This window comes from Ovis canadensis, chromosome 2 (genome assembly GCF_042477335.2).
Source record: "Ovis canadensis isolate MfBH-ARS-UI-01 breed Bighorn chromosome 2, ARS-UI_OviCan_v2, whole genome shotgun sequence".
Lineage (NCBI taxonomy): Eukaryota > Metazoa > Chordata > Mammalia > Artiodactyla > Bovidae > Ovis > Ovis canadensis.
The window spans coordinates 7473548-7499417 of NC_091246.1; the positions used below are offsets into that span (position 1 = coordinate 7473548).

Consider the following 25870-nt stretch of genomic DNA (forward strand, 5'->3'; position numbering starts at 1 on the left):
GCCAATCCCTATGTAAGCAACCCTTCCTCTAGGAGCCTTCTGTGTCCCTGAAGGCACCAGTCAATGCTTCTGTCCTCCAGTGTAATCCCACACACCCACCTAACATTGCTTCGCCGACATCTGTGCCCTGAATTCTCTTCCTGGGAGGACAGGGTCTGGTCTCATTCCTCTTCATTTCCCCAGTGCCTCGTGCTGAGAGAGGTGCCCATTATCCCAGCAGGACACAAGCTCCAAGTTCTGGGGAGGATGTACAACCCCCTCACCCATGCATAGCTCATCACCCACGCCCATCGTACCTATGGCATAGCCCTCAGGGCACTGCAGCTTGAGGTTGCTGTTGAGCTGGTCTGGGGCCGAGCACTCGCCTTGCATCTCCTGGCAGACGTGGAAGGAGCCGCTCCAGGTGCCATCTTTCCGGCAGTGGATGACGTTGTTCCCGCGGCCCTGCACGCCACAGAGACACAGTCAGGACCGAGAGAGACCCCACCCTCTGAAGAAGCCTCCCAATGTTTCATCTCCGCAGCACCCTGAAAGTATTCCAAAACAAGTTCTTCACCATGGTGGAAACCCAACCAGCCTCCAACAGAGTCACTGCAACGTCTCCATTTTACAGATGGGGACACTGAGGACTCAGTTGGGGAAGAAACTTGCTCAAAGCATTTTGGAGAGTTTAACACCCAGATTTCCTACATCCAAGTAGTGTTCTTTCAGAGAGTCCAATCAGACGAACTTGTTTGGCTTGTTATTTTTGTGATTTAGAACGCAGGGGACCACGTGTACCCCGATGTATACAGTGAGTAAGCATGGGTCTTGGAGCCATTTGTCAGGAAGCAGTCACACACCAAGGCTCAGAGGCTAAAGGATCTGCCTGCAATGCAGAAGACCTAGGTTTCATCCCTGCGTCGGGAAGATCCCCTGGAGAAAGGAATGGCTATCCAATCCAGTGTTCTTGCCTGGAAAATCCCATGAACAGAAGAGCCTTGCGGGCTAGAGTTCATGGGGTCACAAAGAGTCGGACACAACTGAGCAACTATCACTTTCCACTTTCACCCCAGGCATACTCCAAAGCTTGCTTCATCTCAGTCAATGAGAAAAAATCCCAGGCCCCAGCCCCCTGAGAAGCTTTCTCTTCCAGAGCCTCCCTTCCCCTCCCTCTTTCCTTCCTTCCTTCCACTCCATTCCATTCCAGCAATAATGACACCGAGAGGGTAGCGTGAGGATGCTTCTATATGCTCCCTCCCTCCGAGTCTTTACAACTGGCAACATCCCATCTCTCAGTCTTCCACAAAGCCACGAGCAAACGAGCCACTTTCCACTAACTTTCTAACAGAAGGTCCAGCTTTGCTGAAGTTTCAGAACCATCCCCAAATCCAAAGACCATTCCTTAGCGTCCATTCCAGGTGTAGCTCTGTCAGGCCCAGATGTGAAGTCAGCCAGTAATTGCCCCAGAGAGATGGCCAGAGAGTCGTGAGCTGCCACCAACATCCGTATGACCGTGCCCAGTGACCATGCTTGTGTGCACACGGGGAGGGCAACGGGATGTGAGGGGCAAGCAGGGAAGGCTTCTGAGAGGAGGTGATAGATGGAAAAGAGTTTTCAAGGGTGTGTATGCAGAATCAGGCAAAACAAAACATCTGTGGAAGCCAAAGGGCATGAGAAAGTTTGAGCAGGAGGTCATGGGGCAGGATGAGCTTGTCAGGCAGGTAGGGGCCTTAAACATCCACTTATGAAGTTTGGGCTCTACCTCCTGGGAAATGGAGAACCACAGACATTAATAGTTTCTGCACAGAGAGTCCACCTATCTGAGAACAAGCTGTATATTGTCCCCTTCTTTTAAGTTTATGATTAAAAAAAAAAAGGAAACTCTACATAAGACCAGAGGAGCTGACTGTGCCCCACCAGCAGAAAGACCTGTGGAACGACTCCTCTCCAGCCCTTCAGCCCCCATTCAGGCCTCCCGAGCCCTCACAGCCTCAGCTCTGCCCAGTTCTCCAGCTCCCTGCTCACCACAGCACGACTGCCAACCCTGAGCATCGTCCACTGCCTGCATTCTCAAATGCCCCACGTGAGGGTTCACCTGGCCAGGCTTCTTCTGCACAAGTTGCACCTTCTGTCTGCTCTGTCTCCTCCCCCAACCCCCTTATCCAAACACAGGCACAGAACTTTCTGGCAGAAGCATCCCGTCCTAATGCCAGCCCCAGGCCTGCCCATTGTACTAGCCGAAGGTCTCTGACACCTGCTGCCTCTTAATCATCTGTTCCCTCCTGAATGGTACCCTCTTGGGTCACCCCTGCACCCCTGGGGGCCTTCCACAGTACTTAACAGGTCCCAGCTGCATGGCCCATTCACACATCACCCAATAGGTATTTTCGTTCACTCAGGAACAGTTTAACAAAAGATGGAATGAGTAAGTACAGAGATGTGGAATGAATTTGTTTAAAAAGTAAGAAGAGAAATGCATGGGTGAGGAAATAAATGAGTAAATGAAGAAATGAGTGAATACATGAATAAATGAGCAAGTGCACGCGTGAGAAAACAAACTTTGGAAAGGGCTGACGCAGGCTGGAGCTGCCCTGAGAAAACAGCTGTAAGGAGCTGGAATTTAGAGAGAAAGGGGCCCCTCTCTGGGCCTCACGTGGGCCAGCATGAGGAGGATCTGGTGGCGGTGGAAACCTCTGTGGCCACGGAGAAGGGTGGCCCATCCCACGCCCACAGCTGTGGGGTGATTGCTGAGTCCACCCAGAGGTTCCGTGTGAGCGTGGGGAAAGTTTAGGCCACTTTCTATGGCTTCAGAGAACCCCGACTCTCCCTCCCAGAGCCCCAGGCCCCGTGATTCTGCTGGGCCCTCGGGGGAGTAGGAAATTGACCCCAATTTCCTGGAGCCTTGGCCTATGGTGCACTTGGCCTCCAGCCCCTGAAGGGCTGCAGACCTCAGCACTGCGTGGGCCAGAGCTGGCTGGGAGCTGGGTTTGCAACAGAGAATGTATTAGGACCGGCTGGAATCTGCGCAGGGAATTTCACGCCGGGGAGGCGCCACTACAGAAAAGGGAAGCATAAAGGCGCTCTGGTCTTGCTGCATCTGGTCTCTCTCCCTCCTGCCCAGCTCATCTGGCACTTTCTGCTGCTGACTGAAGGATAGAGTCCTTCTGATAAGATACCTTACACTTTCAATCCAGGCTTGCTGGAGGGCCACCAGCCAGGGCTTCTACCATGGGACCCAGATGGCACGCCCAGCCCCTTCTCTTGCTCTGCACACAACCTTCCTTTGAGTCTGCGGTCATCTGTCTCTCCTGCACACTTCTTTTGATTCCCACCCCCACACCTTTCGCCCTGCAGTGCCTTCTACATGGCAGACTTCCCGGAGCCTCTCTGGATTTCATGTCCTCCTTTGGGAAAAGATTTTTGTGCACTTAGGGCTGCCTATCACCTGGGTGCAGATGCTCGGAGCAGAGCCATGCTGCTGAGCCCAGTGTGACCACAGAAGGCCTAACACACAGGATCCAATCTGGGAAGACTAGCGCCCTGGGGACCCACTGGACCCACTGACACTGAGGATCCAACCTGGGAAGACCGGAGGCCGGGGGACCCACTGTGCATCTCAGAATGCGCAGTGCTGCGTGCTAGGGTGAAGTTTATCGCCAGAGGGCTGAGCACCTCTCAGCAAAGGGTCTTGTCTCTCTGTGCCTGTGCCTCCATCTGCAGAAAAGCATACTGTGTGGGGCTGCCCTGGTGGCTCCGTGGTAAAGAATCTGCCTGCCAATGCGGGAGACACAGGTTCGGTTCCTGATCCGGGAAGATCCCACGTGCCACGGAGCAACTGAGCCCATGCACCGCAACGAGGGAGCCTGTGCTCTGGAGCCTGGGCTGCAACTACCGAAGCCCGAGTGCCCTAAGCCCCCGCTCTGCACAAGAGGGGCTGCTGAGAGCCGTGCACCGCGACTGGAGGGCGCCCCCACCTCGCCGCAGCTGGAGGAAAGCCCGTGCAGCGACGAAAGGCAAGCACAGCCCCAAATGAATAAATAAACACAAATGTAAAAGGAGCATACTATGCTTTCTCAACATACTATGCTTTCTCCTCTTTAACTACACGGGTCCCCCAAAAGCCACAGGCATATAATACAGTGTCAAATATTTGCTACGTGCCAGTGTTTTACACACAGTTAAAAATGCTGTTAACAGTGCAGTTAGTGTGGAAATCATGTCCTTTTTACAGCTGTGAAAACTGAGGCTCAGCTAGGAAGTGAAAAGGTGAGGTTTTAAATGATGCTGGTGTGATGGTTAAGAGTTTGGACTTCAGTTAAACTTCCCAGGTTCCAATTCCATCTCTGCAACCTTCCCACTGTGTAGACTTGGGGAAGTTCCTTAACGTCTCTATGCTTTGGTTTCCTGTTAAATGAGCCTGGAATTCACTGCCTGAGAAAGTCATCATGGGGATCAGTGAGTTAGGCTATGTGAAGCATTTATAGCTTAACACACAGATCAGGCTCTCTAAAGTTTAGCTGAGCTCTTAACCACTCTCTTGCACTGTCTCAAAGGGAACTTTAGCATCAGCCCAAGCATTACCCGCATTTGAGTAATGGCAGCTGCCAGAATAGAGAGGCAGCAGGGCCGGAGCCAGGCTTTTCCCCGTAAGCCTCTGTGCTTTCCTACAGTGCAGGGGAGCGGAGATGGGGGGGAGAGGCTGGGAGATGTGCAGAAAGGGAGACCCAGACTTCTAGTTAGCAGAAATGGAAATAAAGCAGTGGCAGAGAGAATATGACAGCAACGGAGCAATTCAGCTCAGTTGTTCAGTCGTGTCTGACTCTGCGACCCCACAGACTGCAGCACGCCAGGCTTCCGTGTTCTTCACCGTCTCCCGGACTTTGCTCAGGTTCAGGTCCACTGAGCGGGTGATGCCATCCAACCATCTACACAGTGAACCACAAGATACAAAGGAGGCGGCTGACCTGATAACAGCGACCTCAGTTCTGCCTGGACTTCCTCCTAGTTGTATGAGGTGGGCAAGACACCTCAGCTCCCTGAACCACACCTTCCTCACCTGCAAAATGGACAGCAATGCCAGACACTGTGGGGCTTAAATGTCCATACAAAGCACTTAGCCCAGACTTGCATAGAGTACACGCTCAATAAATCGCAGCTGTTGTTTATTACCTGCCTCTTTGTCTGGTCAAAGGCCTCACATGCATTTTGCTTCCTCCCAGTGAGATACAGGGGTGACGTGTAGCCACGCAGCTGTAGGAGTAGGGCTGGGCAGAAAAAGTCGTTTGTGCAATGACTTGGCTAGGAGACCTGACTCTCCTACCAACTTGCTGTGTGACCTTGGGTATGGTGTTTCCCCTCTCTGAGCTTCAGTGGTCCTACGTATAAAATAAGCAGGTTGCAATGGGAAAACCCTGAGGTCCAGCCTACCTCTAATATCATACGGGCTTGGGACTTCCTCTAGGAAGCCTTGCATCCTTGGGCAAGCATGTGATGATCCTGAACCTAGAAGCTGCCCCTGCTTGGGAAGGCATTATACGTATGGGAGGTGTGCACAGGTTGTGCACTGCACAATTCCACAGGCCTACCCTACTTCCACTGCCTCAGTTAATCCTCACAAATAAACTAAGAGGTAGCCAGAATTACTTCCCCTCCTCCACTTTACGCCTAAGGAAACTGAAGCTTAAAGAGTTAAATAACTTGCCCAAGTCCCCCAGCTAGTAAGTGGTAAAGCAAGATTCAAACTCAGAGTCTGGATCCAGCATCACAGGGGCTCCCTAGGAATGTATGAAGTTGAGGTTTGATTTGTTCATTTGCTTTTAGTGGCAGTGAGAAGGAGTATGTGAACCTCCCCTACAACAGCCCCTGTCCTCCCCTGCCAGGATCTGGAGCTTGTTTGGAAAGCAAAGAATTCCCGCTCTATATACACGCTGTTCGATTCAAGATACTCTGCGCCGTACACTTCGACTGTGTTTACAGGCAGCGAGAGGGGATCTGAGGTGAATACTAGATTTGGCTCCCAGGCCCCCGGTCTGAGGGTAGAGGAAATTCATTTGCAGTGCAAACTAGAAACGTCAATTGTATTAGGAGCCCATTTGGCACGCGCTCCCTCATTCCTCAGCCGGCAAGCAATACCCTGCTCCTTAGCGTCTGGCCTCCCCGCCAGTTGCCAACCAGGACTGCTTGAGTCGTCTGATAAATTTACATTTTCCTCTCCTTTAAATACAAACTGGCCATGAAAGGTACTTGGCAGGCCCCAGGCAGACTGGGTTTCAGTTTGATAACATGACCACAGCCAGAATAGCATCTGGCTCAGCAGTTTGGGTAACTGTTAGCAACAGCTTTATGTAAGCGAGTGAGAGGGAAGTTGATCGGCTGCGCGGGGCCGTGGTAATCTCTGGCCTTTGCTCGTTCCGGCCGGGCTTCTGCCTCCCTGGCAGCCGAGGAAGGGAAGGACCCGAGTCCACAGACAGGAGTCCTGAGCATGCCTGCCCTACAGGGACTGCCTCCTGGACTGGGTCTGCCCACTGTCCACAGTTGGGGGACCAGGTTCCGATTCTGATTCAGCCGACACCAGCTGCATCACCTTGGATGGCTGAGTGACTGTCTCAACTGGAAAATGAGGAGAGCGGCCTGGATATCCATGGCAGGGGTCAAGCCCTGTCACTTCCTGAGCACCTACTAGGTGCTCGGCACTGCCCCCAGTGCTGAAAACACAGGGAAGAGCAAAGCTGTGGTCAGGGATCTCAAAACCTAGTGAAAGCGAAAGGGAAGTCGCCCAGTCGTGTCTGACTCTTTGCAACCCCTTGGACTGCAGCCCACCAGGCTCCTCCGTCCATGGAATTTTCCAGGCAAGAGTACTGGAGTGGGTTGCCATTTCCTCCTCCAGGGGATCTCACCAACCCAGGGATCGAACCCAGGTCTCCCGCATTGCAGGCAGACACTTTACCGTCTGAGCCACCTGGGAAGCCCCAAAATCTAGTGGGGGAGCGTGAAATGAATTACAATGCAGCGCGGCCAGTGCTGTGAGGGAGGGGCACTGAGCCCACAGTGGGAGGGGCAGGAAAAGGTTCCTGGAAGAAGGGGTGTGTGGGCTGAACGGTGAAGGACAGTTAGGCTGGAAAAGGTGGCAGGGCTTCTTTCACAGAGAACACCCAGGTGAAGGGGAAGATCTGTCTTACTGTGATGGGGAGATAAGCTGAATGCAGAGGTGAGACTTACTCTAAGGGAGATGGGGTCGCTGGTTCACAAAGGACTTCGAGCAGGGGAACTGTCACGGTCACATGTGTGCTCTCAACAAGCCGCTCTAGCTGCGATGTGGACAGTACGCTGGAGTGGCAAGGAGAGGGCAGGGGGGCGGTCGGGAAGCTGCACGCAGGCCGGGAGGCTGGTGCTCCTGGCCTGAGTTAGGCTGGTGGCCTTGGACATAGATAAGGGCAGTTCAGGAGTTCGGAATGGACAGAAGTCAGCGGCTATCTGCACGTGGGAATGTGAGTAAAAAGAGTTGAGGATGCTGCTCCGACAGTGTCTAGTATTTGGTAGATGTTTTTCCAGTAGTCATGCATGGTTGTGAGAGTTGGACTATAAAGAAAGCTGAGCGCTGAAGAATTGATGCTTTTGAACTGTGGTGTTGGAGGAGACTCTTGAGAGTCCCTTGGACTGCAAGGAGATCCAACCAGTCCATCCTAAAGGAGATCAGTCCTGGGTGTTCATTGGAAGGACTGATGCTGAAGCTGAAACTCCAATCCTTTGGCCACCTGATGCGAAGAGCTGACTCATTTGAAAAGACCCTGATGCTGGGAAAGATTGAAGGCAGGAAAAGAATGGGATGACAGAGGATGAGATGGTTGGATGGCACCACGGACTCAATGGACATGAGTCTGGATAAACTCAGGGAGTTGGGGATGGACAGGAGGCCTGGTGTGCTGCAGTTCATGGGGTTGCAAAGAGTTGCACACAACTGAGCTACTGAACTGAACTGAACTGAACTAAATACCCAATAAGGACTGACAAGAGGGAGATCCTTCCACTGGGGCCCAGTTGGCTGAACTCTGGCCTCACCTGAGTAAAGATCCTTGCCCACCTCTGAGTCATGGGGCTTGAGGCATCCACCCTAAGTGGTGGGTTCTCTCAGGGCTGGAGCTCCCTGTGGACCTAAGTCTTCCTTGGAGCCAGCTGGTTCCTCATTCTCTTTCCCATTCTTGATTCCCTACCTGTCTTAGTGGGTGGAGGTGGGTGTGTGTAAAGATTAAGGAAATGCCATTCACAGAACTGCCTCAGCAGGGCTAGTGGGAGCGCTGGACTCTGTCTCAGTTACACATGGATTGAAATAAGATTCAGTCCCCTCCATCTCCTTCCATCCTTCTTTAATAGTCTCAAAACTGTACATCTAGTCTAAACATGGCTCCCTCTCTCCAAATACTTGAGGAGCTACTGATGGCTCCAGGTAGTGGAAATCATGATTCTACATATTTCAGAGCAATGTAACTGGCGATGGTGGTAAAAAGTCAACAAAACAGTCTCAGTCACTCCCTACCTTGGATCAAGTTCAGACATCAGGATTTCACTTATGATTTCTTTCATAAGGTTCCTGATACTGAGATTTTTTTTTTCGAAGCTAAGAATCTCTGAGCCAATAATATGCAGTGTGATGGGTAGGACCATGAGGTTCAGAGAGATTACAAAGAAAGATGGGGAGAACCCAGCTCCTAAACTTCTGCATGGGTGATACCGCTATTACACAATTCTGGCATCCACATGGAGTCTCTGGAGGATGTGGTTCTCAAATCCTGGCTGGTCTTTAGTAAACAGAGGGGAAAGGGGTCTAAGCGATGACCCCAAATTCAAGGAGCCTCACCTGGGTGGCATCACTGTCTTCACAGTTGATCCTGCACTCGCTGTTGAACTGGAAGCCGTTGGTGCACTGGTACAGCCCATGGAATTTTGGTGGAGGAGGGTCACACGTCACAGGAACACAAGCTCCCTCCTGCCAGCTGCCATCCTGGGTACACTGGGTCTTGAAGGCCCGTCTTTCAGGAAGAGAGAAAAGTAGAGACATCTCAAGGACCAAACGGCTGCAGCCACGCTCTACCCAAACAGCCACGGTCTCTGGAGCCAGCTGGCCTCACACGTACCTTTCTGATTCCTGAGTCCCTGCTCATCCTATTGCGTGGTGGAGGGAGTGAGGAGGGGTTAAGGTAAACGTTCACAGAACCCTTTTCCCAGGGCCGAGCAAGAGTTTCACGTGGACTGAAATAAAATCAAGCCCTGCTGGCCCGTTTCCCCCGACTTCCTTCCAGGGGCGCTGATGGGGCTGACACAGGGATGGCATGGATACCCTCCATTTGCTGTGCACCAGGCACCCTCATTCATCCTTCACAACCATCTTACGCAGTGACTGTTACCATCCTCCCCATCGTATCGCTCAACAGTAGAGGCCCTGAGAAGTCACACAGTCAGCAAGCAGCTGATGACAATGTCCCTCCAGATTCCCAGGGAAGAGCACGCGATGAATGGTGGGCAGAGCAGTGAGCACTTCTTCTAACTAGACAGACCTGGCTCTCCCTGTCCCCCCGCTGGCTCCAGCCGCCGGGAGCTCGCCTCTGCAGCTGCACTTACTTCTTTGACTTCCGGGAGGAGCCGGGCACGTGGTATCCAGGCCTGCACTTGTACTTGCAGAAGGAGCCCACCTTGTGCTTGTTCTCGCGGCACCGGGCCGTCTGGAGGTCGGCGTTGGGCACCGGCGGTGGAGCCAGGCACATGAGCTCGCACAGGGCCTCCGGGAAGGACCACAGGCCATCCTCCATGCAGGTCAGGAGGCTGTTGTTGCCTATAGGACACAGGCAGGCAGGGTTAGTGGAGGTAGGAGGTGGGGAGGCTCTGATTGGCCAGCTAATCCACGTGCTGCCTCGACTCAAGCCAGCTTGAAGAATCAGAGACACTTGCACGTGTGATTCCAGACCCTTCCACCTTCGGCTGAGGAGTCTAGGGAGAAGAAAGAGCTGCCACAAAATAGAAGAGAAAAGAAAAAAAAAAGGGGGAGACACAATGTGGGGAGCGATGTACGCCATGTCTACAGTGAATCCAAGTCAAGGCTCCTGACTTCTGATTCTGAAACCTCTTATATCGCATAGACAAGGGACCTTCACGATCCTTGTCAACTACCAATGGGCACTTGGCACGAGTATGTGCCAGCGACTGGACAACAAGGCATCTGCCACCTGCCTGGGCAGAGACTGAACCCTATGCTCTTGCAGCCGCCGACCTGACCTTCAACACACCCCAAGGGGGACTCAGGGAGGAGGGTGAGGCACTCTGTGCTCCAAAGAAACTGGTGGAACAGGTCTTTAGATAGTTAGATATTTTCAGGAACTGATTTCATGATCCCAATCCTTGGATGTCTTCATACCTAGTAAATCACTAAATCCCTTCATGATGACATCAGTTCCTCATGACTAACAGAAAACCTTTTATAAAGTAAGAACTTGATTACATTGAACTCCCCCTTCACCAAAATCTTATATATTAACCTTCCCCATTGTCTCTTTGGAGCAGTCCCTCAGAGCTCTCTGAAGCACTGCCTCCCAGGCTGCCATCCTCATTTTGCCTCCAATAAAACTTAACTTGCAGCTCTCACTTTGCACATCTTTTTAGTCCACCCTTCATCCTCCCTGCTTTGCATCTGGGTCCAGAGATGAAGAAACTTGCTTTCCAGTAATTGGCAGAGTAAGCTTCCCTGATAGCTCAGCTGGTAAAGATTCCGCCTGCAGTGCAGGAGACCCTGGTTTGATTCCTGGATCAGGAAGTTCCCCTGGAGAAGGGATGGGCTACCCATTCCAGTATTCTTGGGCTTCCCTGGTGGCTCAGTTGGTAAAGAATTTGCCCGCAATGCAGGAGACCTGGGTTCGATCCCTGGGTTGGGAAGATCCCCTGGAGGAGGGCATGGCAACCCACTCCAGTATTCTGGCCTGGAGAATCCCCATGAACAGAAGAGCCTAGTGGGCCACAGACCATGGGGTTGCAAAGAGTCGGACACAACTGAGCAACTAAGCACGCAAGCTTCTATCAGAGTCGATCAGGAGCTCTGATTTCAGGGTGCTGTGTGACCTGCAGCTGCCACTCCCTCTCTGGGCCCTGCGTCCCTGTATTTGACTGAGCCCCCGCATGCCTGGAAGTGGCAGCCTCGTGGTGTCTGGAGGCTGGACTTTCTTCTCAGGCCCCAGTATCCAGTGAAGCTTTGCCAAAGCAGCTGAGAGCTGAGCACTTCTCCACAGCCCATGCCAGCTCTAGGAGGCATGCTGACTGCCACGGGGAAGCTGGCCTGGTGTGAGATGTCACAAATAAAAGTGAAACACGGAGAGTCAGGCTTTTCCCTGACAGGTCGTATGTTATTGACACACACAGCCTGCCCAGAATCTCCCCAAGACAACTGGAGACGGACCTGAAACTTGGGGCTCCCAACCAAACCCTCTTCCTCCCAGTTATTCCTGACAGGTGTTGACAACCAGGGCTGGAGGAGGGAGGCTCCCGTGGAGGAGGAGGGGTGAGGAGGAGCTCCTTCCTGCAGCTGCAGGTCACACAGCACCCTGAAATCAGAGCTCCTGGTCGACTCTGATAGAAGCTTGCGTGCTTAGTTGCTCAGTTGTGTCCGACTCTTTGCAACCCCATGGTCTGTGGCCCACTAGGCTCTTCTGTTCATGGGGATTCTCCAGGCCAGAATACTGGAGTGGGTTGCCTCCAATCCATGGGAGGCTCGGGGATTAGGAATCAGAGGGGTGATCAGGGTGAAACTGACATTTACTGATCAGTTACAACCAAGCACTTCTGCTGTGTGATCTCATTTATCCTCACACAGTGCTCTTAGTAGGGCAACAACTTGTATTTGAAAGCAGAGACTTAGAGAGGCAAGTGACTTGACCAGGTTCTCTGGTTAATAAAAGACAAGAGTGGAGTTTAAAGCTGGTTTTGTGTAACTACAAAGACGGCTGTCGTTTTTAGTGGAAAGTTGGCTAAACCTGCTTAGCAGAGACTCTGTTTTCTGTTCTGAGACAGCCAAACCCCAAATCTCCTATCTATAGAAAGAAAGCAATTGCTCCTGCCTTTCAGGGTGATGAGAAGATGAAATGAAACAATGTGGATGAATAGTGCTCGGGAAAATGCTACCGATTTCCTTGATGCTCTTCCCTCCCTCCCATGTTTCCTTCTCTCTCCTTCCTCTCTCCCTTCTCTAAATCTCTGCCTTTAGGAGCAGCTCTGAAAGGATCACAGGAGTTGCATGAGAACCTCCATTCATTCGGGGCTTCCCAGATGATGCTAGTGGTAAAGAACCCACCTGCCAATGTAGGAGATGTAAGAGATGTGGGTTCGATCCCTGGGTTGGGAAGATCCCCTGGAGGAGGGCATGGCAACCCACTCCAGTATTCTTGCCTGGAGAATCACCATGGACAGAGGAACCTGGTGGACTACAGTCCATAGGGTTGCAAAGAGTCAGACACGACTGAAGTGACTTAGCACACACACACTCTATTCATTCCACAAGCATCTATTTAGTGCTTACTATGTTGACTCATTGGAAAAGACTCTGATGCTGAGAGGGATTGGAGGCAGGAGGGGAGTAAGGGATGACAGAGGATGAGATGGCATCACTGACTCGATGGACGCAAGTGTGAGTGAACTCCGGGAGTTGGTGATGGACAGGGAGGCCTGGCGTGCTGTGATTCATGGGGTCGCAAAGAGTCGGACCCGACTGAGCAACTGAACTGAACTGAACTGAACTGATGCGCCAGCTACTTTTGTCTATGTCGAGGCAAGGCAATGAACAAAACAAACCCCAAACCCTGCCCTCTTGGAGCTTATATTCTAGTGGGATATGGAGAAGAAATTACCTTTTTAAAAAAGCAAACTATTGTGTGTGTAGAAGGTGGAAAGAACTATGGAGAGAAATAAAACAGGAAAAAGAAGAAAGATGAGAGAGTATGTAGGCTCCTCTGCTGCTTCTTTCCCTGCTCACTTTCCTCCTTCTCATATCTGTGTGAGTCTCCTGGGGAGCCCAAGACAACTTAGGGTCTGTAAGCCACACAGAGGACTCCTTGTGACGAGCTGGGACACTGCACACCACAGATATCTCTACCTCGAGTAAAAAGAATAAAGGGTGTGGAAGAGGGACTCATTTGGTTTCTACAGAAGCAGAGACAGCTCCAGCACACCAGAGATTGTAAACTGGATTACTATTATTATTATTATTATTTTTGCATGGTCTTATGATGAAGGCCGTGTTGGAGTGCCTGGGTTTAGCAAGAGCTTAGTGGGGACCGGGAGCCACAAAAGATAAGGGGAGCATACCCTCTTTCAATTTCCTAGGAAGGATAAAACGCCTCTGGAAAAAGGGTCGAGATGCTTTACAAGTACACCCTATCAGCTATGCAAACCCTAGACTGTGAAGTGGACAGTGTGGTTCCCTGGTGGTGAGCTAAGAGAAAAATCGTAACAGGTTAAGCAAGAGAGAAAATGCAGACTAGAAATGTACATTCTTTGACAGGGTAAATAGGAGTTAGCTGAGCACCGCAGTCAGAAGAAGGCTAACACAAGAACTGGCGATTCAGGACCATGGACATGCCCCACACCACGGCAGACCCTCAAGTGCGCAGAATCAGCATTTCCAGGCCCTAGCCGTGCCCCCACCCTGCAGCCTCCATGCGGCTCTGAGGAAAGCAGGGTAGGACGCAGCTGTCCATGCCCTTCCCTCGTGCCCTTGGCCCTGACCTCTATATGCTGAAGGACGCCTAATGCCCCCGCAGCTGTTTATGCTGGAGGTCTTTCGCTCTGATCAGCGGTGTTTGGTCCGCATGCAAGGCAGGCTCACAGCGCTGAGGTGTCAATGCTCACAGAAGTAGCGCCCAAACCAGTGAAGGGGCTGGTGCATTAACACGACAATTGCCCGCACTACAGGAACTCAGAGGACTAATCCTGCCCCGGCTCCCATGCTTCCCAGAGGGACTGAGTCCAGCTGTCCACAGGGGCAGTGGCTTCAGAGAAGCCCTGATGCTTCTATCGTCTCCACGTCTTCCTCTGCTTCTTGGGGGAGCGTGACTCTGCGCACGTGGTGAAGGCGTTTCTGAGCCTGCAGTCCCTGGCTGAGGGTAAGGATGCTGAGGGCGGAGACTAGGTTTCAGAGAGTGATATGCCCCTGTTCTTTTGTTTGTTCATCTTTCAAAGTCAAGGAAACAAATCTTGCTCAGACTGTCTACAAATGCGGCTAAGGGAATTTCAATCTCCAGTGAGTATTAACATGATTCCAAATGTACTATCAAAAGAAATATATCTACTTTTATTATTTTGCTGTAAAGAGAGCCCAGAAGATCACATCTCTTTGAGAATACCTTTAAGAGTGAAACTAACCTAGAGCAGAATCAAAGGAGGGAAATGACGGGAGATCTAGGTCTGTTTTCTTAATGCCTCGTCGACCGTGCTGGCATCGCCCACATCCTAAGGGCTGGGACTGCAGCTTGCTCATTCTTTTATTCCCAGGACCTACCCTAGTGCCAAGCAGACATGCTTGCATGCATGCTAAGTCGTTACAGTTGTGTCTGGCTCTGTGTGACCCCATGGACTGTAGCCCACCAGGCTCCTCTGTCCATGGGATTCTCCAGGCAAGAATACTCGAGTGGGCTGCCATTTCCTTCTCCAGCCAAGCATACGGGAAGTCCTACGTTTCCATTTGTTGAGTGCACACTGTTGTTGTTCGGCCACTCAGCGCGATCCGACGCTGCGACTTCTTGGTCTATAGCCCCTCAGGCTCCTCTGTCCAAGGGGATCTCTAGGTGAGAACACTGGAGCAGGCTGCCATTTCCTTCTCCACGGGATCTTCCCAACCCAGGGATTGAACCCGCATCTCCTTCAAGTCCCCTGCAATGCAGGCAGGTTCTTTACCACTGAGCTACCGGGGAAGCTGGGAGCATTATGAATTTACTGTGACCTTGAACAAGTCACCTGACTTCTCTGGCCCTAGACCAAAGCCATCTTTAAGTTCTTGCCCAGTTCTAATACTTTAGGATGTGGAAGAATACTGGCCAGTGAATTAAGAAAGTAAAAACACAGCTTGCCGGGCTGGGGTAAGGACAGATCACATTTGTAGAGTCCCTGCGGTAGGCACAGGAAGAATGACCGGCCCCGGCTCCCTGATCCCTGATCCTTCTAGTGACCCAATGTGTCCTTAATCTCATTTTTCAGGTGGGAACACTGAGACCCCGAGTGGAAAAGTGAGCTTCTCAAACTAGAGCTGGCACTCACCCCAGGTGTGTCTGACTCCTGAGTGCCCTCTTGACCACACTACAGAGCTTTTACCCAAGTGCGTGGCCATAGAGGAACTGCTGTCTAGAGAACAGCCTCACGGAACCAGAAACATGAATGTGTGGAGTATCTCAAAAGCAAAACTAGTCATGTAATTTCACCAGCCCTCCTGTCCCCACTGTCCAGAATGGTGTCTCTCACTTCCAAATTTCTTTACTGAAAGGCCCCACATGTTAGACACAAAGGAGAAGAATGTGCTAAGATGCAGTCACAGTAAGGGATAACGGATGGGTACTGTCCTAGAGACAGAAAAGAGCCTGGAGCGTTGGACACCTGCCATAACAGAGGGGCTGGGAATGTGCAAGTCAGATGACTTCACAAGATTGCTGGGAGCGGCATGCCTAGCCAGAGAGCACCTCTTCTAGAGTCGGGACCCCTGGGTCAATTTCTGGCCCCAGTGCTCATGGTAATGCATGCATGACCTTGCATGAATGTCTTCCTCTCTTGGACCTCAGTTTCTGCATGGCAAAATGAAACGATGACTTCTGGCTTCTCCCAGCTCTGGCTGGAGAAGCTCCAATACTTTGGCCACTTGATGCAAAGAGCCGACTCACTGGAAAAGACCCTGATGCCGGGAAAGATTGAGGGCAGGAGGAGGAGGGGGCAAGAGGGGATGAGATGGTTGGATGGTATCACTGACTCAGTGGACATGAGTTTGAGCAAAGTCCAGGAGATGGTGAAGGACAGGGAAGCCAGGCGTGCTGCAGTCCATGGGGACACAAAGAGTCAGACACGACTTAGCCACTGAACAGCAACAGCTAGGTTGAGAGGCACGGCTCAGAAAAGGTCAAAGGAATTCTGGAGCAGCAGCTAAGAACCCTGAGGTGAGAATACGCTTGATTTTTTGAAACCTGAGCACTGTTCAGAGTGAAGTGAAGGTGGAGGTGGGGGATGAGGGAGACAGAAGAATTATCTAAGAGGAAAAAGGAATCTGTTGCTTCCTCTTGCCACTTAATCACTTCGTCATTAGCATCTGTGTGATCTTGAGCAAGTTTTCTTTTCCATGGTGCTCCTCTGTCCCCAGGAAGGATTGGGTAGTGGTTTACATTAACCACTATTGGAGTAGGAAATGACAACCTACTCCAGTATTCTTGCCTGGAGGATTCCCTGGACAGTATAGTCCATGGGGTCACAAAGGGTCAGACACGGCTGAGCAATTACCACTTACCATTAACACTTAGTCGGGGCTGCGACCCGAAGACATTCTAGCCCCTGCTATCTCCAAAATACTAGGATCATAAGATGAGGAGAGTAGGCTTCTCTTAGGAGTGATGTGAGAAGTCCTCTTTGGCAGTAACCCTGTTTTTGTGGGAAAGATGCCTTGATGAGACCCTGAGGATAAAGTTGAATCCTCCAGGTCTGGCTATCTGCTTCTGAGAAAGATGAAAGGGTGTCTGCCTGAGAGAGGATGTGAAAATCCTAGAGGGACAAAGATCAGGACAGGACTCTGAGGGAGAAGGTAAGGGGCGAGGAAGAGAGTGGGGAGCTGGCGGGAAGGTTACCTGCTGGACACTGAAGGACATGCCATTCTGCTCATCAGTAGAGTCTAAGAAATCAGAAAATGCTCCACGGTATAGAGTGTCTTCTGGAAACTAGTGAATTGACTGAGTTTAAATCTTGGGCCTTAGATAGAAGTAGAGAGTGGGCCTTTTAGAAAGACTTTTTTTCTTTTTGGCTGAGCTGCATGGCATATGGAATCTTAGTTCCCTAACCAGGGACCAAACCCACCCCCACCCCTGCAGCGGAAGCATGGAGTCTAAGCCGCTGGGCCACCAGGAAAGTCCCGGGAAAGATCTTTGTGGGAAGAGGGCATGCTTGGTTTAGAACCCCTACTCCAGAATCAACAGCCAGTGCACCTCATGTGGTTGAGTTGAAATTGACAAGGTCAAGGATGCAACGATGCATTTTTAGCCACTGAGTTAAATATTTATGATTCTGAGACTGAGGCCCTTTCTTTTAAACTTGAGGACTTTTTCCCTCGTGCATGTGTGTAGGTGCAGTGGGTGCTGTTAGTACCCATGTGATAAAGGGCCCTGGCAGGAATGACTCCAGAGCTGTGGGCTTGCAGGGTGCCTTGATGAAGGCTCAGAACTTAAGAGGAAGTCAGGATATTCGAGAAAAGTTTGCCCGGATTCTAAGGGGCTGATGTGTTTGCGGTGCTATTGACACCTGCGTTACACTGGTCTTGGGGCCACACTCAGTGCTTCTCCTGGGTGGAAGCTTCTGGTCCAAGCACATTAACCTCTAGGTCCTGAGTGGAATGTGGAGGATGGAGCAAGTTTCCACAGGTCCCAGGACTAAGACCTCCATGGGATAAAGAGGTCAGGGACCAAGAGGGCAGCCACTGCTTAATTCTCACAGGACTGCCTCTTGGAGATGAGTATTTACTAAGTACTTACTCTGGTCCTGGCAATTTTATTCATACCATCTCTTTTAATCCTCATGAGGGATTGGGGGCAGGAGGAGAAGGGGACGACAGAGGATGAGATGGCTGGATGGCATCACTGACTCGATGGACTTCAGTCTGAGTGAACTCCAGGAGTTGGTGATGGACAGGGAGGCCTGGTGTGCTGCAATTCATGGGATTGCAAAAAGTCGGACACGACTGAGCGACTGAACTGTACTGAACTGAACTGATGACCCATCAACATGGATGCTTTTACACCCATTTTACGAATGAGAGTACTGAGGCTCAAGGATGTGACACTGCTCTTCTAGGATCTACTAACATCTCCCAATGTGAAATTCATCTCCTGAGATCAGACAGCTGGGGCAGAACCAAGAGTTCAATCCCTCTATATCTGATGAAAGATGAAAGCTCACACTCCTTTTGCTTAACTCTTGCTGTGGGGAAGGAAAAACACAGGGCGTAAAGGGGAGCAAACAAGAAATGGGGGAATATTTTGTTTTGATCACCCCTAGTGGTTCAGACAGTTAAGAATCTGCCTGCAGTGCAGGAGACCCGGGTTCGATCCCTGGGTTGGGAAAATTCCCTGCGGAAGGGAATGGCAACTCACTCTAGTATTCTTGCCTGGAAAATTTCATGGACAGAGGAGCCTGGTGGGCTACAGTCCGTGGGGTCACAGAGTCAGACATGGCTGGGGGACTAACACTTTCACTTTGGGCTTCCCTGATGGCCCAGATGGTAAAGAACCTGCCTGCCAATGCAGGAAACACTAGAGATGCAGGTTCAGTCCCTGGGTTGGGAAGATCCCCTGGAGAAGAGAATGGCTATCCACTCCAGTATTCCTGTCTGGAGAATTCCATGCGCAGAGAGCCTGGAAGGCTATATAGTCCATGGAGTCACAAAGAGTCGGACATGACTGAGCGACTAACACTTTCACTTTATCTTTTGGCTTAAGAAGCAAGGAATTATTAACAAGCTCAAGAGAGAGGACCAGGACCTCTGCCCAGCCTTTGCTGGCAGCAGACCCAAGCCAAAGTATTGGGCCTGGAATCTGAGCATCCGACGATGCTGAGAACCAAGGGCATGGTATGGCAGCGGGCCGAGTGGGTCAATGCGGCCACTGGAGAGGTGCTGCCCTGTATTCTCAAGGGATTAGCAAAGTGGGGATCAACACCATCAGAATGACAGTCCTAGGGTCACATCTCCACAGTGAGGTCGCCCCTTCACCACAGTCAGCAGAGAAGCAATGAAAGAGAACCACTTTGATAAAGGATTACTATTGCAGCCCTCATTGTGGCTAATAATCAACGCTGATTTATACACCTCCCTTTCCCAATGACCTCTGACTCAGAGGGGAAGTGTGATATCCTAGTCTGGACTTATTAATAAGCTCCGTGTCTGAGCAGATGGGGCCAGGAACAGGCTCAGATAAGGTGGAGGGTTTGCAATTTCTACTTGTCTCTTCATCTCTCTCAGATCTCAATCTTTAGGGCAGCTCAAATACAATGTCTACAACTTTTACACTCAAATCTTCTTGGATAAAAATATGAGGGGACTTTGGTTACTTGATGCAGAGAGCCGACTCACTGGAAAAGACATTGGTGCTGGGAAAGATTGAGGGCAAGAGAAGAAGGGGGAGACAAGATGAGATGGTTGGATAGCATCACCAACTCAATGGATGTGAGTCTGAGCAAGCTCCGGGAGTTGGTGATGGACAGGGAAGCCTGGCGTGCTGCAGTCCATGGGGTCGCAAAGAGTCAGACACGACTGAGCAACTGAACAATAGGAAAGGATGTATTGCGGAAGTGTTTTCTGCTTCTCTTCTGGGGCAGTTTAGTGAGATAGCTGGGTCCTTCATTCATTTCTTAAAAGAAACATTTCTTGTGGTTTTACTTTCATCAATGCATTCCGCTGCCCAGTCTATACACTTTATTGAGTCTTACTATGTGTAGTAATCTTTTGAAGTTCTAAATCTTATTGAAAACTTAGAGACACTATCAACCCTCTCCAATCATCCAAATGCCTGGAACTCATGAATTTGTAACATGACATCTAAGTGAAAGTGAAGTTGCTCAGTCGTGTCCGACTCTTTGCAACCCCATGGACTGTAGCCTACCAGGCTCCTCCGCCCATGGAATTCTCCAGGCGAGAATACTGGAGTGGATTGCCATTTCCTTCTCCAATATGACATCTAAGTTGAAGGGAATTTACAGACCTACCTCCAAACCCCCACACAACACACAGAAGTCCGCTCATTCCCACTGTATAGCATGATGGATCCCAAGGTAGGACCCATGCTTAGTGAGATATCTTTTCGGTTATCTGATGAAGGGGCAACGTTTCCTCCAATAAACCAAGCAAAGGAAAGTCCTGGTACCTCTGAGAACTGGGTATAATGCCCAAACCTAACACTCAACTAGAAGCCAAGAGTGTAGTTCTGATGCTGCTGCTAACTTGCCCTGTGATTCTGTGCAAGTTCCCACCTCCCTATCACTGGCTCTCAGGTTCATCATCTTTCCAATAAGCAGTTACTCCTGCCTAGTTGAAAAGCCCTTTTAATCTTGAGAGTCTAGGTCGCCCAGGTCAGCCTCTCACTCATTCCAACATGAGTCCTCTTCTCCAGTTTGCCAGACTATGTCTGCTTGCCTGAATATCCCAGCACCTAGCCCAGGAGATGCCCATTAGCTCTTCCCTCCTAGAGTGACTCCCTTTGGAGCTAGCCCTTCCTAAGGGGCAGCAGTGGGCTTTGGAGAAAGACAGACCTGGGCCCCGTGGCGGAGCCCTCCAGGGAAAGCATGGCCTTGGACAAGTTCTTTCAACTCTGAACCTTGAGTTTCTCCTCCGTGAAATTAAAATAATAATAATACTTTCCTCTTAGACTTACTGGACTCTCACCACCCAATGAACTAGTCACATCTGTTCCAGATGCTATTTTCTTAGAATCTCCTCTTTCCTTCTACTTTCCCTCCCTTCCTGCTTTTCTCTTTCCTCTTTTGCCAGATTTGGAAGATCTTAGAGACACCATCGGAGAAGGCAATGGCAACCCACTCCAGTACTCTTGCCTGGAAAATCCCATGGACAGAGGAGCCTGGTAGGCTGCAGTCCATGGGCTTGCTAAGAGTTGGACACAACTGAGGGACTTCACTTTCACTTTTCACTTTCATGCACTGGAGAAGGAAATGGCAACCCACTCCAGTGTTCTTGCCTGGAGAATCCCACGGACGGGCGAGCCTGCTGGGCTGCCGTCTCTGGGGTCGCACAGAGTCAGACACGACTGAAGCGACGCAGCAGCAGCAGCAGCAGCGGCCATGCTTGTCCACACTCTACTCTCTCCCTAGCTGCACAACAAGGCAGTTTGCATGGATGGGTTGCATAGAACAGGTGGGAGGGATCAGAAGCAAAGATAACACCCTGTCCAAGCCCTGGTGTTGAGTCCCCACGGGAGGACCTGGAAGTGGCCGCTGGGTCTCGTACCTTTCAACTGCGCCGGGTGGCGGCACTGGAAGGAGCACTTGCTGCCAAAGGTGGTGCCCTCGAGGCAGGAGAACGAGGCGGCATAGACGTGGTGCTGATCCGGGATGCCGCAGTCCACTGGCTCGCACGCCACCTGTTTGTTCCACTTGCCCTCCGTGCAGGTCACCGTAACGCTGGGTCCTGCCTGGAAGATGGAGGCGGGCACTGTGAGATGCCGCAGGCGGAAACCCACCCATGGGGAAAACCCTTCTCCCCTGGGCTACAGCACCCGGAGATCTATGCTCGACATTTAGCTCCCTTTCCGGGATCCCAGCAACTGTTTGAAAGAGGTACTTCAGTTTCCACTTTACAGCTGCTGAAACTGAGGCTCGGAGACATTAAGTGACTAGCTCCAAGTTTCAAAGCTGGACAAAGGCTAAGTGGGAATCGAGCCCAAAGACACAGCTCCACACGGCTGTCTGGAGAGTCTCCCAGATAGTTATTTCCATCGTGTTGCTGTGAATCTTAAGGCTCAGACTTCTCAGGGCCAGAGGACTTCTTTCATAAAATAGCCTCTGAAACACAGCACAAGAGTGGGATGCTGGATGTTAACCTTTGTATCTTTTCCTGGCCCTAGGAGAGAGGAGGGGATTATGCTTGGCACAGAGTGGGCATCACCCTGGGGGGATGGGAGCATGGGATTTGGTTCTGGCTGCTGCAAGATCGTGGGCAAGTCCCCTTCCTCACTTGAGCTATCCTTTTGGCATCAAAGCCAAGCATTGCTCTAAGAGCCACTCCCTGCTCCAACATATGATGCTTCAATAGCTGGGAGAGGTGGGCGTGAAGAAGGAAGGAGGCTAGGCAAACGAAAGGGTCAACAGGGATTCGACACAAATTAGAAGACAGCCTGGCTGGGGGTAGGAGGGCAAGTTCAGGCTGCAGGGCTAAGGCAGGGTCTGTCCATGGCAGCCCAGCCCTGGGGGCCTCCATTCAAGGAGGAAGCCACCACATCCCAGGCATTCGAGGATGCCAGATGTTGAGCTGGGATTTTAAAAGCATGGGATACTGTTCCCCTCTTCAGCACCCATCAAAGGGATGAAAGGTCCCTCACTGCCAAAGCCAGCTTAATTGCTTTCACAGGAGTTCAGACCTGCCGTGTCTGACACACAGAAGCAGGTGTCTAAGCAACTGAGGGCCCTGGAGCTCCTCGGTGGGACTCTTTGCAAGTCCAGAAGCTCTGTGCAAACAGGCATTCCCAGCAATAAGGAATGTGCCCTTGACCCCAGAGCATGAAGGGGGAGTCTGTTGGCAGGGTCCCACAAGAGGCTGTACATGGAATCCCCAAATTTCAGGGCTTAATTCCCTGCTCCTCCCCACACCCACCTGAGACCCCACAGCCACATTGGCTGAAAGCACCATTACAGCACAGCTAAGTCCACGCAAGGGCACTATGTTCGTGCAGGACTCAGCCCTCTTCCCAAGGCTCCCCCGTGGCTGGACTCCAAGCCACACCCATGTGGGCCGCTGGAAGGACCTTCATCACCCATGATCTGACCACGTCACTTCCTTCAATAGCTCCCTGCTCCCACTCCCTGACCAAGCTAGGAGGGCCATGCACACCTTGCTTGCCTCTCCAGCCTCACTCCTTAGGTAAGTTCAGCAAAACAAACGTCTGTCTGTGGTACCCTCCTTCTCACCAACAGGCATCCACACATTCCTGTCCATGCCCAGAGCCTGCCTCCTTCCCTCCCTGCAATGCGTGACCTCTGCCTATCTCTCCAGTTCTCAGTTTTCATGTCACCTCTTCCAGGGAGCTTTCCTTGACTGCCCCTGTGCTTCCACAACACCCCCCACTTACCTTCACAATGTTTATCACACAGTACGGCCACTACCCACTCATTGTCTGCTCCCGGTCACTAGTCACTAAGCTCCTTAAGAGGAGAAACTAGGCTCATCTTAGTGAATTTTTTCTCTAGCACCTAGTACAGCATACCTGGCGACTCAGACAGTAAAGAATCTGCCTGCAATGCAGGAGACCTGGGTTCGATCCCTGGGTTGGGAAGGTCCCCTGGAGAAGGGAATGGCAACCCACTCCAGTATTCTTGCCTGGAGAATCCCCATGGAAAGAGGAGTCTCGCGGGCTGCAGTCCATGGGGTCACAAAGAGTTGGACATGACTGAGCGACTAAGCACACACACAGTACAGCATCTGGTTCCCAGTGCACAGAGGTTTGAATGAATGAATGAGCATCCCACTGACAGGGGGCTCACCTCTTCTGAAACCGGCCCACTCAATTGTAGCAGGGTTCTGACTGTGAGGGTTTCAGTTCAAAAGTCATGCTCAGCCCATAGTTTTCATTTTCAACCTACATGGGGGACGCTGGTACCTCTTGTATGAATCACTACTCTGCACAGGAACCATTGTCTCAGAAATCCCAGATTGAGGCAGTCTTTCACTCAACCCACACCTCTTTATTGAGCACCTACTATGTGGCAGCAGTGCTTCAAATGCTGAGGATTCAGCAGAGAACAGGTTCAGCAGCCGCTCAGCCTTTCGTGGGCTGGAGAGGGACTCTGAGCCCAGCACCCACACACACCTGGCTTTTGATGAGCTCGTCATCCCGCTGTATCTGCAGCACGTAGCCCGTCCGGCAGCGCACAGTGCACTGGGCACCGTGGTAGCCATCACTGCTGGAGCAGTTGAGCGAAGCGTTCTCCACAGCCAGCGTTGGGCAGTCCGCAGCCTCACATGCGAAGTGCACACAGCTGAGGAGAAAGGGAACAAGAGGGTGAGGGGGCGCTTTCTCGCAGGACCGATGCACTCCAGCCGGAAGACAAAGGCTAATGGGCTTCCGCTCCAAATTTCAGGAGGCCGACACAGGAGACACACAGAGTGGACAGGACTCCGGAGGAGCAGTGGCCAGAGTTTATCACTAAGAGCACAGTTTATGGAAACAGAGCAGGGCCCAAATCCTACATCTTAAAAGCCTCACAAATTACAAATCTGCAGATGCTGTAGAACCTTCATTTTCTCATCTGCAAAACAGGAATTATTATGATTACAGCAAGTGTTTGTTGAGTCTCTTATCTGCCAGGCACTGAGCTGAATGAAAGCCTTTTCATATTTTATAACAGCACTCACTTCCAGGGGTCGTTGTGAGAATTAAATCAGATAGTTGAGCCAAAGCATGGAGTGGAATTCCTGGCACATAAGGGCACTAAGGTATGGATAAATCTATGCTCTATTACCTACAAGCTGTCTAACTTTGGGCAAGGTCCATCACCTCTCTGAGTTTCAGTGTACTCCCAGATTCGGCTAACCCATAGCTCCATGAGATTCAACTGAGGTCCTGAAGGTAGAAGTCTTTTATAAACTGTAAAGTGACTTCAGAATGGTTCATAAAGTTGCGCAGAGATCATGACGTGCATCTTACTGTAGCTGCTGTCGCCACCTTCCTGCCAATAGGAATTTACTTGTTCAAGTCTGAGCTCCATGAAGGAGTCTACAGGAAGCTTTCTCGTGTCCCCAGGCAAGCTCCCTGCAGCACTGGGCCCTCCTTTCTCTCATGCCCTGGCCTCTTGTTCCATGCACTGATCACAGGTCTGGGGTGCCTGCCATGTGCTGGAATACATGCTAACCCTTCAGGAAATGGAAACAACAGAAAACCCCCACGCTTAGATGATCTTTCCCCTCATATTACCGTCACGCAGACGCTTAATAACATTAGCGACTATTCACCAATTGCTTATATACATGAGCTCACCCATCCTCGCGGCGACCCTATGAGCTAAGTGTTACTCATTTTACTGTTGGAAAGTCGGGGAGCGGCGAGATCGAGTTACTTGTTTAAGTTCCCATCCAGATGTGTGACTCCAAAGTCCCCCTTATTAACCTCACCCCACACCTGGACTGGAACTTCCCTGAGGGTAGAGATAATGCCTGTTTCATTTCGGTGTACTTTGCATTGCCAATGAAAATGCCTTGGATGAAATAGATGTTTCCTAACTAGCAAGGAACAAACGGTGGCAGTGTCTTGCAACAGCTCTAAGTGTTCTGCAAACATCGGAAGATTGAATTTGAACATTTCTAGGAGGCAGTTCTCTCTAATGTTGCCCCTCTGGCCCTGTCTATCCCAACTCCTGCCATATGACATACACAGATAGCTGGGGTTGCCATTCAGAGCCTTAAAGTGTTTGTTTTCCTGTTTCTATCGAGGACACACGGAGCGGGGTAGGGGTCAAACCAACTTAAGAAGGAACTCTCAACTTTCCGCTTGGTGTTGGTTTCAGGACACCCCACACTGAGGGTTTTATAGGAATGTGGTACTCATCCCCACTCTGTATCCCCCGCTCAAAAGTGCAGTGAGACAGTGGGATAACTGAGGGGGGCGGTGAGGAACAAACATCTCCAGCACTTAGCACAAACAAACTCACTTTTAAAATGCTGGGACAAAGGCAAGTGTTCGATTCAGGTCTCACGCCCACACGGATGCATGCTTTGTAGCTTCCACATACCCGCCTCCCCTTTACAAGCGCGGGATGAGTTTGGATGAAGTGACGCTCGCTGAGGCTTTCTGATGCCCTGCCCTTTTCTCTGCTCTGACAGCCTCTGCGCTGCGCCACCCGGAAGACTGTAGCTGCGGAGTCAACACGAGGTCTTTGACACCAAACAATGCATCTGTTC

At 51.1% G+C, this 25870-nt stretch overlaps 1 protein-coding gene across 1 annotated transcript in view; it reads right to left on the bottom strand.

The window, feature by feature from the left end:
- The window catches only part of PAPPA (pappalysin 1), a 262349-nt gene that overhangs the window by 44931 nt on the left and 191548 nt on the right, over window positions 1-25870 (bottom strand). Inside the window, exons 14-18 of the mRNA XM_069573842.1 lie at window positions 23784-23952; window positions 21209-21392; window positions 9598-9808; window positions 8837-9008; window positions 297-444 (exon numbers count right to left, since the gene is read on the bottom strand). Of these exons, the coding sequence (XP_069429943.1) occupies window positions 297-444; window positions 8837-9008; window positions 9598-9808; window positions 21209-21392; window positions 23784-23952 (884 nt within the window). The remainder of the gene's footprint in view (window positions 1-296; window positions 445-8836; window positions 9009-9597; window positions 9809-21208; window positions 21393-23783; window positions 23953-25870) is intronic.